At 35.8% G+C, this 14086-nt stretch overlaps 1 protein-coding gene across 7 annotated transcripts in view; it reads left to right on the forward strand.

Annotated features, from left to right (window-relative positions):
* Positions 1-14086, forward strand: part of HLTF (helicase like transcription factor) — a 54725-nt gene that overhangs the window by 17007 nt on the left and 23632 nt on the right. For 4 of the 7 annotated variants that reach the window (XM_033212361.1, XM_033212362.1, XM_033212364.1 and 1 more), the window contains exons 8-14: positions 851-946; positions 3754-3829; positions 5114-5204; positions 7773-7852; positions 7942-7986; positions 9118-9207; positions 13494-13591. In XM_033212361.1, the coding sequence (XP_033068252.1) occupies positions 851-946; positions 3754-3829; positions 5114-5204; positions 7773-7852; positions 7942-7986; positions 9118-9207; positions 13494-13591 (576 nt within the window). The remainder of the gene's footprint in view (positions 1-850; positions 947-3753; positions 3830-5113; positions 5205-7772; positions 7853-7941; positions 7987-9117; positions 9208-13493; positions 13592-14086) is intronic. The other 3 variants (XM_033212363.1, XM_033212366.1, XM_033212367.1) reach the window with 2 other exon arrangements.

Genomic DNA, 14086 nt, shown 5'->3' on the forward strand with positions numbered 1-14086 from the left:
TTAAGGAAAACTTTTTTTTAAAAACTATGTGGCAGTTAAGAATGTGATGACTAGTACTAATATACCCCTTACTACCAACTGCTTTGTTTTATGCTGAGACACTTTTTTCACCATTGGTATTTGGGCTTTTTGTAGGATTAGTGCAGATGTTGACAGAGTAAGGTCTGTCCTAGTAGTATTATGAAAACAGTTTTGACTTCACATTTTCATGAAGGGCTCCTGGGAAACCATCCCCATCCCCAGTGGCCTGTGGACCACACTTTTAAAACTGCTGTTATTTACACTGCTTTAAAATTGCCAGTTTTACTTCTGTATTGCTAACTATGAATTAAGCTGCAGTAAACATTGAAAAATTACATGCTTCCACTTAAGAGAAATGCATAAGAAATATGTCTTTTATGCTTTATGGAGAAGTTATGACTTTTAAGCTTGGTATTATCTTTAAGTCAAATTTTAATAAAATGATTATATGCATACTGGAATTACTAATCACTTTAGGTCCGAACTTCACGGCAAATAAATAGTTATAAATAGCTGAGTGATAAAAATCAATAGTTCAGGGTTAAATGTAGAATTGTAGAATAGCAGTCATTCAAAAAAATGACATTTCTCAGAGATACTTTGTAGTATTTTATAGTGTAAATAATTTAATAATTCCCTACTAATGCAGTGGAGGAAAGCATTTTCTAACTAAATGAAATACTCATTTTTCATTGACATGTATATACAGTACACTTTTGTGGCCTTGAATGATATTTGATATTTGATTACGTGGTTTTAAAATGGGAATGTTTTTCTGGTGAACTGGGTTTCAGAATCTGACCATTTTTCTTTTTAAAACATGTTTAAGGGTAAAACTCTTACAGCCATTGCAGTAATCCTCACCAACTTCCATGATGGCAGACCTCTTCCTATTGAAAGAATTAAAAAGAATCTACTGAAGAAGGTAAAGTAGTAGTAAGTGCACTTTATATGAAACCTCCAGTTTATTGTGAAATCTTTCAATTTCATCATTTAAAAAAACTATCAAGAAATTGTGTTTTCAGAAATGTGAAGAATGGTCTCTCTGTCTCTCATGTGTTGCTGATAAGAATGAAAGTTCGTGCCACCTTCTTTTTATGTTTTCAGACAAGGTGTGGCTCTGTTGCCCAGGTTGGAGTGCAGTGTTGCAATCTCGACTCACTATAACCTCTGCCTCCCGGTCTCAAGTCATGGGATTTCGCCATGTTGTCCAGGCTGGTCTCGAACTCATGAGTTCAAGCGATCTATCTGCCTCAGCCTCCCAAAGTGCTGGGGTTATAGGTGTGAGCCACCAGCAGGTATCACATGCTTGAGAGCAATTAATAATTTGTATCAAGAGACTTAAAATTGTTTATAATCTTTGAACAATTTTGCCAGTCAATAATGCCATTTCTAAGCAACTATCTGAAAGGAGTTACCAGAAATTCATTTTTTCCAAAGAAAGTACAAGTTTTTTCTTTTTCCTCAACATTGTTTTAAAGGCTGGGCATGGTGACTGGCGCCTGTAGTTCCACCTACCTGGGAGGCTGAAGCAGGAGTATTGCTGGAGCCCAGGAGTTTGAGCCTATGGTCAGCTATGATTGCACAGTTGCACTCCAGCCTCAGTGATATTGTGAGACCCTGTCTCTAAAACAAATAAAAATAAGATAAAGGTGGACAATTTGAAACATCTTTTGACAAGGGAACAGTTAAACGATATAGCCATAAAACTTACATTAATAAAACTTAATGCAACCATTAAGTATTATTTTTTATGAATAATCACTTTCATGATTCTTTTTAGTTAAAAAATGACAGGTACAAATCTTTGTGTGAAGTTTGGTTCTTCACTTTGTAAATAATATATTCATGTGTGTTTTAAGTCCGTTCACATACACTATCTGTACCAAAATGTTAATAATAACTTACATCCTAGTGATGAGAATAAGGGTGACTTTTCTTGAAACTTTGTGTGTATGTGTGTGTGTATATATGTATATAATATAAACATACATTTATATTTGGTCTCTAAGAATTAAAAATTAGTTTAGTGAGAAAAATAAGTGTTATTGGAGAGGAACAGTTACTTCTTTTCTTACCTGCAAATTCAAATAACTTAAATAGAAGGAAATAGCAAAAAGATGTATGCAGTATACTTCTTTTCTGAACTCTTCTGAATTGCCATTCTTCCCTGTTTTTAGTTTTCAGTGAAGGCAGTACATCAGTTTCCTGTCAGTGCTATTGAGATTTTATTTTATTAATGTCTGCACTTAGTTATATTTCCTACTTTCTACTTTTATTGAGAGTTAAACCTGTTGAAGTCTCAGATTCAGTTCCTCACCCTGAGCAACCTAATGTGTTATGTCTTGTTCTTCCTACATTTGGTTATTGAAACTGAAGTTTTAGGTTACCAGATTTGATAGAAGCACATAAGACTGCTTACGGCTTTAGTCTCAAGTATTAATTGAGAAATTATCAATAGACAATAAGGATTTCTCTTATTTTTCCCCAAGATCAGTTACATATTTAAGGTGTGTTTTATAGTAGGAAGGTTTTTAGGATATTTGGGTTGCTACATTAATTGAAATGGCAACTGAAGATGTGATTTCCAGTCAGGGATTTACTAAAAAAAAAAAAAAATCACTCTTTCAAGTGTGTTTAGATATTCCAAACATAAGTATACTGAAATATTGATTTAAATTCCTCTAGATTCTAACATACTATTATTTCATCCAGCTTGGACTTGATAAAAAGTTTATCTTTGAACTTTATAGAGAAAAAGTTTGCTGAACAAAATATTTTGATATAAAGAATAATCCAAAACTGGGCACAGTGACTCATGCCTGTAATCCCAGCACTTTGGAAGGCCGAGGCGGGCAGATCACCTGAGGTTAGGAGTTCCAGACCAGTCTGACCAACATGATGAAACCTTGTCTCTATTGAAAATACAAAATTAGCTGGGTGTGGTGGCGCATGCCTGTAATCATAGTTACTCGGGAGGCTGAGGCAGGAGAATCACTTGAACCTGGGAGGTGGAGTTTGCAGTGAGCCAAGATTGTGCCATTGCACTCCAGCCTGGGCAACAAGAATGAAATTCTGGCTCAGAAAAAAAAAAAAGGAAGAAAATGAATGCAAAGGACATCCTTTATGTTTGAATAAAAGTGTAGTTTTTTTTTTTCCCCATACTGTTTAATATAAATGGTTATAGTAATTATTGAAGACTGGTAGGACGTTTGATGAAAAACATTTTTACCATCTCTTTCTCGGAGCTAATGCTTAGACGTTAACTATCTAAAGTAACTCTTCTAGTTACGTATCTCTAAAAATATTGTATTTTGGATTTTTAATTTATTTTATTTTTTGAGACGGAGTGCAGTGGCACGATAAGAACATGGAACATTGATTTGAAAAGTTTGAAGTCTGAGAATTCTTAATTATAAAGTAAATCCCAGTTCTTGAATTTCTCATTAATGTGTCATTTATAATTGAGATTTGCTTTCGGTATTCCTTTTGAAAAGGTAAAGACCAAGTAGTTTTTTTTTTTTTTTTTTTTTGAGATACCTGTGAAAAAATTTTAAATCAATTTGTGTATTTTCCTTTTCACTTATTCACCCTCCCCTTCAGTTGCTCCAGAATTGGGTAGCAATTTAAGTTGTTTTTATTATGCAAAGTAAAGCAATATAAAACAGGATGCATTTAAAGTTATTTAAAACTGATAGCAGTACTGTTTAAGAAATATGCCTATTTACCCAGGAATGTAATGTTAACGATGACGCTATGAAACTTGGAGGAAACACTACCAGTGAAAAGGCAGATGGACTAAGCAAAGGTAAATTTTAATTTTGAAATGACCCAATATTTGATCTGGTAAACTTTAATTTGAATATGACCCAATATTTGATTTGTGTTTTTTCAGCCTAATATTGTAATTCTAGTTTTGGCTTTGTACTGTACAAAAATTTAGGATCTCTTTTTTAAAAGGTCTTTCCTGAGTACTGGTAGGAAAGGTTTCATCAAGGAGATGATTGAATTGGGTAGTATGCCATTTAGAGAACTGGGGAAGAGCATTTTGGGTTGTGAAAAAAAATCTCATGAAAGGATACTTTAAAAAGAGCATGTTTTCTTTTGGGACCTCAGTGAATTTTATTGTATTTAAAATGTAATACGCATGGATAACAGCAGATAATGCTGGAAAGCTAGCTTTAGAGCCAAATTCTGAAGTCATAGGAGAAATGGAAAGAGATCTGGATTTTACAGTTAAATGACCTTCATTAAGTTAATTTCTAAAGATAGATTAGAGCAGACCAAAAATACTTCAAGAGTAGTAGGTGAAAAATTGTAAATAACAGTTGTGTGCTCTTAAGTTTGGAATAGGAAAGAAATAGGTGGCTGAGTTAGGGTAAGATGAGGTTTTTTTTTGTTGTTTTTGATTTTGTTCTGTGGTTTTAAGAAAGGAATCCATGAGATTTTGGATTTAGTAGAGAGACTAGTAGGTTGTGGGAAGAAATAGAATCAGGAGAATAGGTAGATGAGTTAGCAGTAGAAGGAAAGAAGTAAGGTTGAGGGAAAGTATAGATAAATGAGTGGATTAAAAGATAGGAAAATTGAGATTTTTATGGAAGATACCATCTCATTTTCTTTGTAAAGTGAAATAGGTCATCTTGGAATAAAAGGAGTTAGAATCTAGGCAAAGGGGTCAATGTAGTATGGATCATGCTGATGAATGGGTAGGGGAGCTGAACAGTGTTTAGTAAGAGTTACCAAGTGACACAAGGTAACAGCTGAGATTTGAACATGTAAATTTATAACAGCACCTATTTGTGATTCCAGTAGCTCTTAGCTGCCTTGGTACAGCAAAACATTCAGCTAGTGTGGGGATTGGCTGGATGAGTACAAAGAAAAGACTGGGTCATAAAAATTTGAAGGTACTTTCTAATTAGAAATGAGGAAATACTAGATTAGGAAAAAAGTAGAGAAAATAGAGTAATGAAAGGAATGAAGATGTTAAGAAAACTGAAAATCAGTAATTAGAAAACCAAGGTTTTAAGAGGGATAGTACTAGTTTCTAAGACACCTTACTAATACTTTATATTTGCATTTTTCTTTGAAATAGAAACATCTAGATGTGAACAACCCAGTATTTCAGATGTCAAGGAGAAGAATAAGTGTCGCATGTCAGAATTGTCTAGCTCCCGCCCCAAAAGGTAAACTATTATGGTTTGATTATGTCATATGTTTATTTAGACTCTGTTTTCTTATGTGTAAGAGAGATAGAGGCTGGGCGCAATGGCTCACACCTGTAATCCCAGCACTTTGGGAGGCTGAGGCAGGCGGATCACAAGGTCAGGAAATCGAGACCATCCTGGCTAACATGGTGAAACCCCGTCTCTACTAAAAGTAGAAAAAAATTAGCCAGGCCTGGTGGTGGGTGACTGTAGTCCCAACTATTCAGGAGGCTTAGGCAGGAGAATGGCATGAACCCGGGAGGCAGAGCTTGCAGTGAGCCAAGATTGCGCCACTGCACTCCAGCCTGGGTGACAGAGCGAGACGCCATCTCAAAAAAAAGAAAAAGAGAGAGATAAAGATGACCATGACCATTATATTTGTTAAGTAGTTCTTTCAAATACATTCTTTTATTTGAAACTGCCAAGATCACAATGACTTAGGCAGATAGGGTATTCTCATTTTACAGATGAAGAAAAATGATACTGACCTATAAAAGAAATGAATTGGTAAATTTTAATAATCACTCATCTTTCTACTACTTTTTTTCTACTTTATCAAGGAGCTAAGATCTAGATCTTGGGATTTTTGCTTTTTTTGAGATTTTAGAAGTTTTCTTTGTGGATTTAAGGGGATGAAAACTGAAGATATTTTATTAGATAGCTTAACAAAAGCATTCTTGATCATTTCAGTTCTTCACATGTAGTAGAAATAAGACATGATACAGTTATTTATGAACAGTATTGTATTAACATAGACTAGAGGACGAATTTAAAAAAAGATGTAATTCCCCTCTGATCTTGTCTTGAATCTGTTAACTTTACAAACTTCATTTATCCTCTGAAGTAGGTCTAAAAACTGGGCTTTTGTTGTGTTATATTGTCTACCATCAGTATCTACACAAGTCATTGCAAATCTGTCTCTGCTAGCTATTTCATCAACAAAGGTTTTGAAACTGGCTAACTGTTCTATCATTAATAGCCGTCTGAAATAAGCACAAAGCCAGTACCCATCAGTGTTATCTAAATCTAATTCCTTCAGATTTAGATAAATGACAAATGTTACAACTTTGAACTTAACCATAAACCTGGGTAACACAACACTGTTAATTGGACCAGATCAGATTAAAGGACATAGAAATAATAATGGTGAGGACATGAGAAAAACTAACAACGACTGACACATGTGTTATAGCTAATACAGATATGCTTATTGTATAACAGACTTTTGCATGTAGTAACATTAGGGGCTTTTTGCATGTAGTAACGTTTTATTCTATGAGGATTATATTTTTATTTCTATCTTACGAGGAAACAGGCATTGAAGAGTATTAGGTGATTTACTTAAAATCACATAACAAATTACTGGTGGAATGAGGATTTGACGCTAGGCAGTCTGACTTCAGAATTTATTGCTCTTAGGCACTTAATCACTGTTAAACTTTCTACACAAAATTTATGAAATTTTCTATTGTGAAAGAATTATATTTTTGCCTTTTGGTTGCTTATTTCATTGTATTAGAAGTATTTTCTTTGAGAGCCAGTTTTTTTTTTTTCTTTTCTTTTCCTTTTTTTTTTTTTTGAGACGGAGTTTCGCTCTTGTTGCCCAGGCTGGAGTGCAATGGAACGATCTCGGCTCACTGCAACCTCTGCCTCCTGGGTGCAAGCAATTCTCCTGCCTCAGCTTCCTAAGCAGCTAGAACTACAGGCATGCACCACCACACCTGGCTAGTTTTTGTATTTTTAGTAGAAACGGGATTTCACCATGTTAGCCAGGCTGGTCTCAAACTCTTGACCTCAGGTGATTCGCCCATCTCTGCCTCCCAAAGTGCTGGGATTACAGACATGAGCCACTGTGCCTGACCAAGAGCCAATTCTTTTTTGTTGTAGTTTTACATACTTTAGTTGAACTACTAAATATTGAACCTTGTATTGAAATTATTAATTTTTTAGAATGACTTAATTTTTAAAATTTATTTTATTTTATTTTACTTTTTTGAGACGGAGTCTCGCTCTGTTGGCCCAGCTGGTGTGCAGTGGTGTGATCTCCACTCACTGCAAGCTCTGCCTCCCGGGTTCACACCATTCTCCTGCCTCAGCCTCCCGAGTAGCTGGGACTGCAGGCACCCGCCACCATTTCCGGCTATCAAATTTATTTTAATAATAGTGAAATTTGCTGGGTGTGGTGGCACGCACCTGTAGTCCTAGGTACTCCCGAGTCTAAGGCGGGATGATCACTTGAGCCCAGAAGTATGAGGTTGCAATGACTTCTGACTGTGTCACTGTACTCCATCCTGGGCAAAAGAGTGAGACCCTGTCTCAAAAAATAGTAACAGTGGTACTTCATTTTGTATAATAAATGCATCTATCTGGTTATGAAAGCAGAATGTTTTTAGCAGATTTGACTTTCATTTGTCAAAATCTTTAAAAAAATTTTCAGAAAATAAACGAGTAGTGCAAAAGTTTTTTATTGCATTTGTTAAACATGTTTGTGTATCTTATTTTGATTTGGGTTGGTCCAAAAATTTCTTTGTGTATACTTAATTTTAGAAGAAAAACTGCTGTCCAGTACATAGAAAGCAGTGATTCAGAGGAAATTGAAACAAGTGAATTGCCACAGAAAATGAAAGGTAACATGTAATAGATTTGATTTGATAATGTGTCCTATTCTAATGTCCTATTTTGCACATTTTAATGTTTATTTTTGTTTTATTTTTAGGCAAACTGAAAAATGTACAGTCCGAAACTAAAGGCAGGGCGAAAGGTATGTGTATACTATATATCCATAATCTAGACTTCAAGATTATTAAAGTACAACTCCATTGATTTGTATCTCGCTAGGTTGGAATGTTTTAATAATAGTTCTTAAACTTGGCTGATGTTTACATTTGAACTCTTCATGGAGCTTACCATGGGTGTTAAATTAATTTTGTAAAGGAGGAAAAGTGAATGAATAGTTGCAAATTAAAATCTACAGTATAATAATATTTAAACTATCCTTAAAACAATTTTCTACTACCTATAAAATGACTTCAGTAAAACCTATGTGTGTAGTATGAATAGTAATTACAAAATTAGGTTGAGAATGTCTTCCTGGCAATACTATTATTGTTAGTTTACATTATTATACAGATGTGAAAATAATTAATATTTTTTCTTTTTCTTTAAAATATGCTCTATTTTCCTGTAATTCAGATCATACTATATTTCTGTTGAGAAATTGTATTGCAGTTTGGAAAATAACTGATCATCTTGACTGATCTGAAAATTTGGCAGCCTTATCATTAGGAATCAAACTATTTGTTTCCTTGAAAAATTCTTCTTCCACCTGAGAACTGAATCACTTTGCATATGACTGCTCCTACTTTTTTTTTTTTTTTTTTGAGGCGGAGTCTCGCTCTGTTGCCCAGGCTGGAGTACAGTGGCCCAATCTTGGCTCACTGGGAGCTCGGCCTCCTGGGTTCACACCATTCTCCTGCCTCAGCCTTCCGAGTAGTTGGTCCTACAGGCGCCCACCACTACGTCCGGCTAATTTTTTTGTATTTTTATTAGAGACGGGGTTTCACCGTGTTAGCCAGGATCTCGTGATCCACCCGCCTCGGCCTCCCAAAGTGCTGGGATTACAGGCGTGAGCCACCGCGCCCGGCCAACTGCTCCTACTTTCATTTCTCCTCAAGTCTTACCATGAATGACTACATCGTTTCTCTCAGTTGAAAAGATATGCTTAATGTCAGAGGTAGTAATTTTGGTTACCAAATATTTTAGCTTAATAATATAAGCTCTTCAAATAAGAGTGTGAAAACGGTATTCTATTTCCTACCCTTAGAAAGTACCTGTACTCTCTAGCACAGGAGATAATTTGAAAAAATTTTAAGATTCTTTGTTGTTTTATCAGCAGGATCTTCTAAGGTTATAGAAGATGTGGCATTTGCATGTGCATTAACTTCATCTGTTCCTACAACAAAAAAGAAAATTTTGAAAAAGGGTCAGTAAATATCCTGGTTTTCTAGTTTTTTGTTTTCTGTTTTTGAATGAAAAAACTTAAAATTTTAAGTTATTAAGCCATATTACAAGAAGTTTAGAAAATAGAGACTTTTTTTTTTTTTTTTTTTGAGACGGAGTCTCGCTCTGTCACCCAGGCTGGAGTACAGTGGTGCGATCTCTGCTCACTGCAAGCTCCGCCTTCCGGGTTCACGCCAGTCTCCTGCCTCAGCCTCCCGAGTAGCTGGGACTACAGGCGCCCGCCACCTCGCCCGGCTAGTTTTTTGTATTTTTTAGTAGAGATGGGGTTTCACCGTGTTAGCCAGGATGGTCTTGATCTCCTGACCTCGTGATCCCTCCGTCTCGGCCTCCCAAAGTGCTGGGATTACAGGCTTGAGCCACCGCACCCGGCCGAGACTATTTTTTAAAGTATATATCCCATTAAAAAAACAAAACTACATCATAATTTGTTTCCCTTTTGGTGCATTTTCCTATTGTATTTGTTTTAGTTAGGGCCAAAATGTGGTGGGGGGCCCTTACTCCTGAATAGCAGAGATATTTCTTCTAGTGAAGGCACAAAGCAATTTGTGGCTGCTTTAAAGCTTAATTTAATTTGGATTAAGTTAAAGGTTTAATTTTTGGTATTAGAATTTGCTTTTCATTTTAAAATGTTAGTGATCTTTGTTATGATTTTATATTTTGTAATTCATAGGAAAACAACACTGCTTAAGAGACTAAATATTTGAGATGGGAAGATATTTAACTAAGGTTGAGGAGATTTGGTACAAATTATATCTGTCCCTTGGTCGCCATTTATTTTACATGTTGGGGATATAGCACACTATCTGTTTTCATAGACCATGTAATCTAATGATGAGAGAAACATACAATAAGCAAGTCAACATAATTTTAAATAATGAGAAGTAATGTGAAGAAAATAAAGGAGGATAATGAAGTAAAGATTGACTTGAAGGGGCTTAAGAAGATGATATTTGAGCTAACAGACTCATGAGAAGGAGCCGACTTTTGGTCCAAGAATCAGATCATTAGAAATAGAAAATATAGGCATGCTGGGTGGAATTTTAGAAATTTAAAGAAATGTGGAAATTTCAATTGAGATAGAATTAAATTACACATTGGAAACTGCTTTCAGTTGCAGATGCATAGCTGTGATACAAGAGAGAAAATTTTAAAAGTCACAGCTGTATGTCATTTTGGTTTTAACCAAACTAAGCATACCTTTGAAAGAGAATCAGAATAGAAACAAAATTCTATGAATGGAAAAAGAAGCCATAATCCTAATTGTCCTTGTGGTAGATAGTGATCTCTTTAGTAAGGCACAAAAGGTCATAAGGAAAAGATTGATTAAATGCCACTACATTTTAAATTTCCATGCATCAAAACGTGCCATAAACAAAAGTAAAAAATGATAAAACTGAAGAAGATAATGTGTATTAAGTGTGACTGACAAAGGATTCAATTCTAGACTATGTAAGAACTTCCCAAACAATAGGAAAAAGACCACCCAATAGGAGAATAGTCAAAGGATATACCTGTGGAGTCCATAGAAAGAAAACCCAAATAACCAGCTAACATTGGAAAAGATACGCTGATTAAGAATTATTGGGGAGATGCAAATTAAAGGAATAGTAGGGGCAGGCATGGTGGCTCATGCCTGAAATTGCAGCCCTTTGGGAGGCCAAGGCCCATGAGTTCAAGACCAGGGTGGGCAACATGGCAAAATTCCGTTTATAAAAATAAATACACAAAATTAGCCAGACATGGTAGCATACGCCTGTACTCCCAGCTACTCGAGCCTGGGTGGTCGAGGCTACAGTGAGCCGTAATAGCGCCACTGCATTCCAGCCTGGGTGACAGAGCAAGACCGTGTCTCAAAAGCATAAAGGAATAGGGGGATGCTCTTACCCATCATATTTTCAGACATTAAAAAATCTCACAGTGCGAAGTATTGACAAAGTTGCGCAGCAACAGGAATTCATGCATTGTTGATGGGAGTGCCAATTACCAAGGAGAGCAACTGGACAAAAATATAATGAAGCTGAATGTAGACCACCTGTAACTCTGTAGATATAAATAAGGAGACATGAAAAAATGGTTTTCATTGCAGCATTATTTTAATGAAATAAGAAATAATGTACGTGTTGTCCTGTAGGGGAATGTGAAATAAATTGTAATCTGCTTATGCATTCCAATGCTATGCATTGGTTAAAATGAATACACTAGAGCTACAAATACTAGTAAGTATAAATCCCAAACACAGTTGTTATTTATCTGCAGTTTCACATGCTACAGTTTCAGTTCTGAAATATTATATACAATAAGATGTTTTGAGAGACAGAGAGAGACCACATTTGCATAAGTTTTACTACAGTACAGTCATCCTGCAGTATATGTCGGGTTGGTTCCAGGACCCCCTGTGTATACCAAAATGTGCGCATACTCAAGTCCCACAGTCTGCCCTGCAGGACAGCAGGTATATATCAAAAGTTAGCCTTCCATATACATGAGTTTTGCAATCAGCAAATACTGTTGTGGTTGGTTTTTTTTTTTTTTTTTTTTTTTGAGACAGAGTCTCACTCTGTTGCCCAGGCTAGAGTGCAGTGGCGCGATCTTGGCTCACAGCAACCTCCACCTCCTGGGTTCAAGCAGTTCTCCTGCCTCAGCCTCCCAAGCAGCTGGGACTACAGGTGCCTACCACCATGCCCAGCTAATTTTGTGTATTTTTAGTAGAGATGGGTTTCACCATGTTAGCCAGGATGGTCTTGATCTCTTGACTTCATGATCCACCCGCCTCGGCCTCCCAAAGTGCTGGAATTACAGGCGTGAGCCACAGCACCCAGACCATATTGTATTTTTAATCCACGTTTGGTTAACAAAAATTTGCATGTAAGCGCATCACATAGTTCAAACTTACATTGTTCTAGGGTCAACTCTATATTGTTATAATTGTTCTATTTTATTCTTTGTTGTTACTAATCTCTTACTGCACCTACTTTATAAATTAAACTTTATCATAGGTATATATAGGGAAAAAACATTATATATAGGGTTTGATACTATTTATGGTTTTTAGCATCTATTGAGGGTCTTGGAACATACCTTGCCTGTGGATAAGGAGGGACTACTGTAGACAGCACTGAGAGAAAAAAGCAAGTTGTGAATGATACATAGATACAGTATTATACTTTGCTCACCTTCCATTTTAATTTTGAAATTAGTGTGGAAATACAATTTTTTGAAAACTCAGAAATTTGCATTTTAAGTTTACTGAAAGATACTCCATTGGTAAGGGATACCAGCTCTAGAATTTTATTTCAAGAATTTGTAAAAACACTTTATTATTACTATTTTTAAACATGCTCCACAGAAAAGTATTAAGAATTTTTGTTGTAAATATATTAGTTCCTATTACTGTGCAACAAATTATCCTAAAACTTAACCATTTAAAATCAGACATTTATTATCTCACATTTTGACAGGGCTAGGAATCGGAGTGGCATAGCTGGATGGTTTAATGGCTTATGGTGCCTCACAAGTTTGCAATCAAACTCTTCTTCAAGGGCTGCCGTCATCTGAACGTTTGACTTAGGGGGGATCCATTTCCAAGTTCACTCACATAGTTGTCAGCAGATCTCATTACTTGCTGGCTAACTGTAGTCTTCGGATCCTCACTACGTGCATCCTTCCATAAGCTGCCTGAGTGGCCTCACAGTGTGGCAGCTGGCTCCACCAGAGTAAAAGATTGGAGGAAGAGAATGAATATGAGAGTGAGCTCACACACCCAATATGGAAGCTTCTTCTTTTATAACCTGTCTTAGAAGTGACATACTATCTTCTCTGCTATATTCTGTTGGTCACACAGATCAGTTCTGGTGGCGTGTGGGAGGAGATTACACAAGATTGTGAATATCAGGAAGTAGAGATCATTGGGGGCCATCTTGGTTGGCTACCAAATTAAATATAACACAAATTCAGAAAACTGCATAACACAAATGTTCGTCTTAATGAATGACTATGTCAGAAAATATTAGAGACTTTCTCCTTGTGACCTACTCTATCACCGTCCTTTGGTTCTTCTCATAATCACTATGTGGATTTTTAGTTTTTTTAAGTGACAAGGTAAAATTTATTCCCTGTTGAAAGTCCATCTGCTTCATTTTAATTGTTCCTAATTTATCTTTTCATAGAGGCACATTATTGCCATCTTCTTATTGACATATATATTTCAGAAAAACAGCTAAAGGTTCTATCAATGGTTTTTTTTTTTAGGAGCTTGTGCAGTGGAGGGGTCAAAGAAAACTGATGTTGAGGAGAGACCAAGAACAACACTGATCATCTGTCCGCTTTCTGTGTTAAGCAACTGGATTGTAAGTCTTTAAGCCCTTTAAAAATGTAGCATAATTTGTATTTTATCTATAAGGTAAAAAGTATTCTGTTAAAGAGTCATTAATTGGGGAAAATATACTTGGTCATCAGTTCATATCTAAGTTCAAATACTCGTCAGATGAATTGGATTATGTTTGCTGAATTGAAGAAATTTTTCTTTAAAGATATATAGTAGAGAAGGTAAAGGAACATAATCAATTGCTAACTTAAGATTTTGTTTGTATTTCTGCCTTTGCTATTTTTGTCCCCCAAAGTGGGAAAGATGTATAGTTTGACTCCTCTACATTTACAAATTGACTCTTGGAACTCTCTTTTCTAAGAGCTCTACCAACAGTAACTGACTTTTATAACAATAACAACAGTTAGTCAACTCGTATTTATTTGGTTTGTCCTTAACCTCTTTTTAAGGATTTTTCTCATTTAATTCTCATAACTATTATCCTGATTTTCCAGGTGCCCACATTGAAACACAGAGA

The sequence above is a fragment of the Trachypithecus francoisi genome, unplaced genomic scaffold (assembly GCF_009764315.1).
Source record: "Trachypithecus francoisi isolate TF-2019V2 unplaced genomic scaffold, Tfra_2.0 Lachesis_group0, whole genome shotgun sequence".
In the NCBI taxonomy this organism is placed as follows: domain Eukaryota; kingdom Metazoa; phylum Chordata; class Mammalia; order Primates; family Cercopithecidae; genus Trachypithecus; species Trachypithecus francoisi.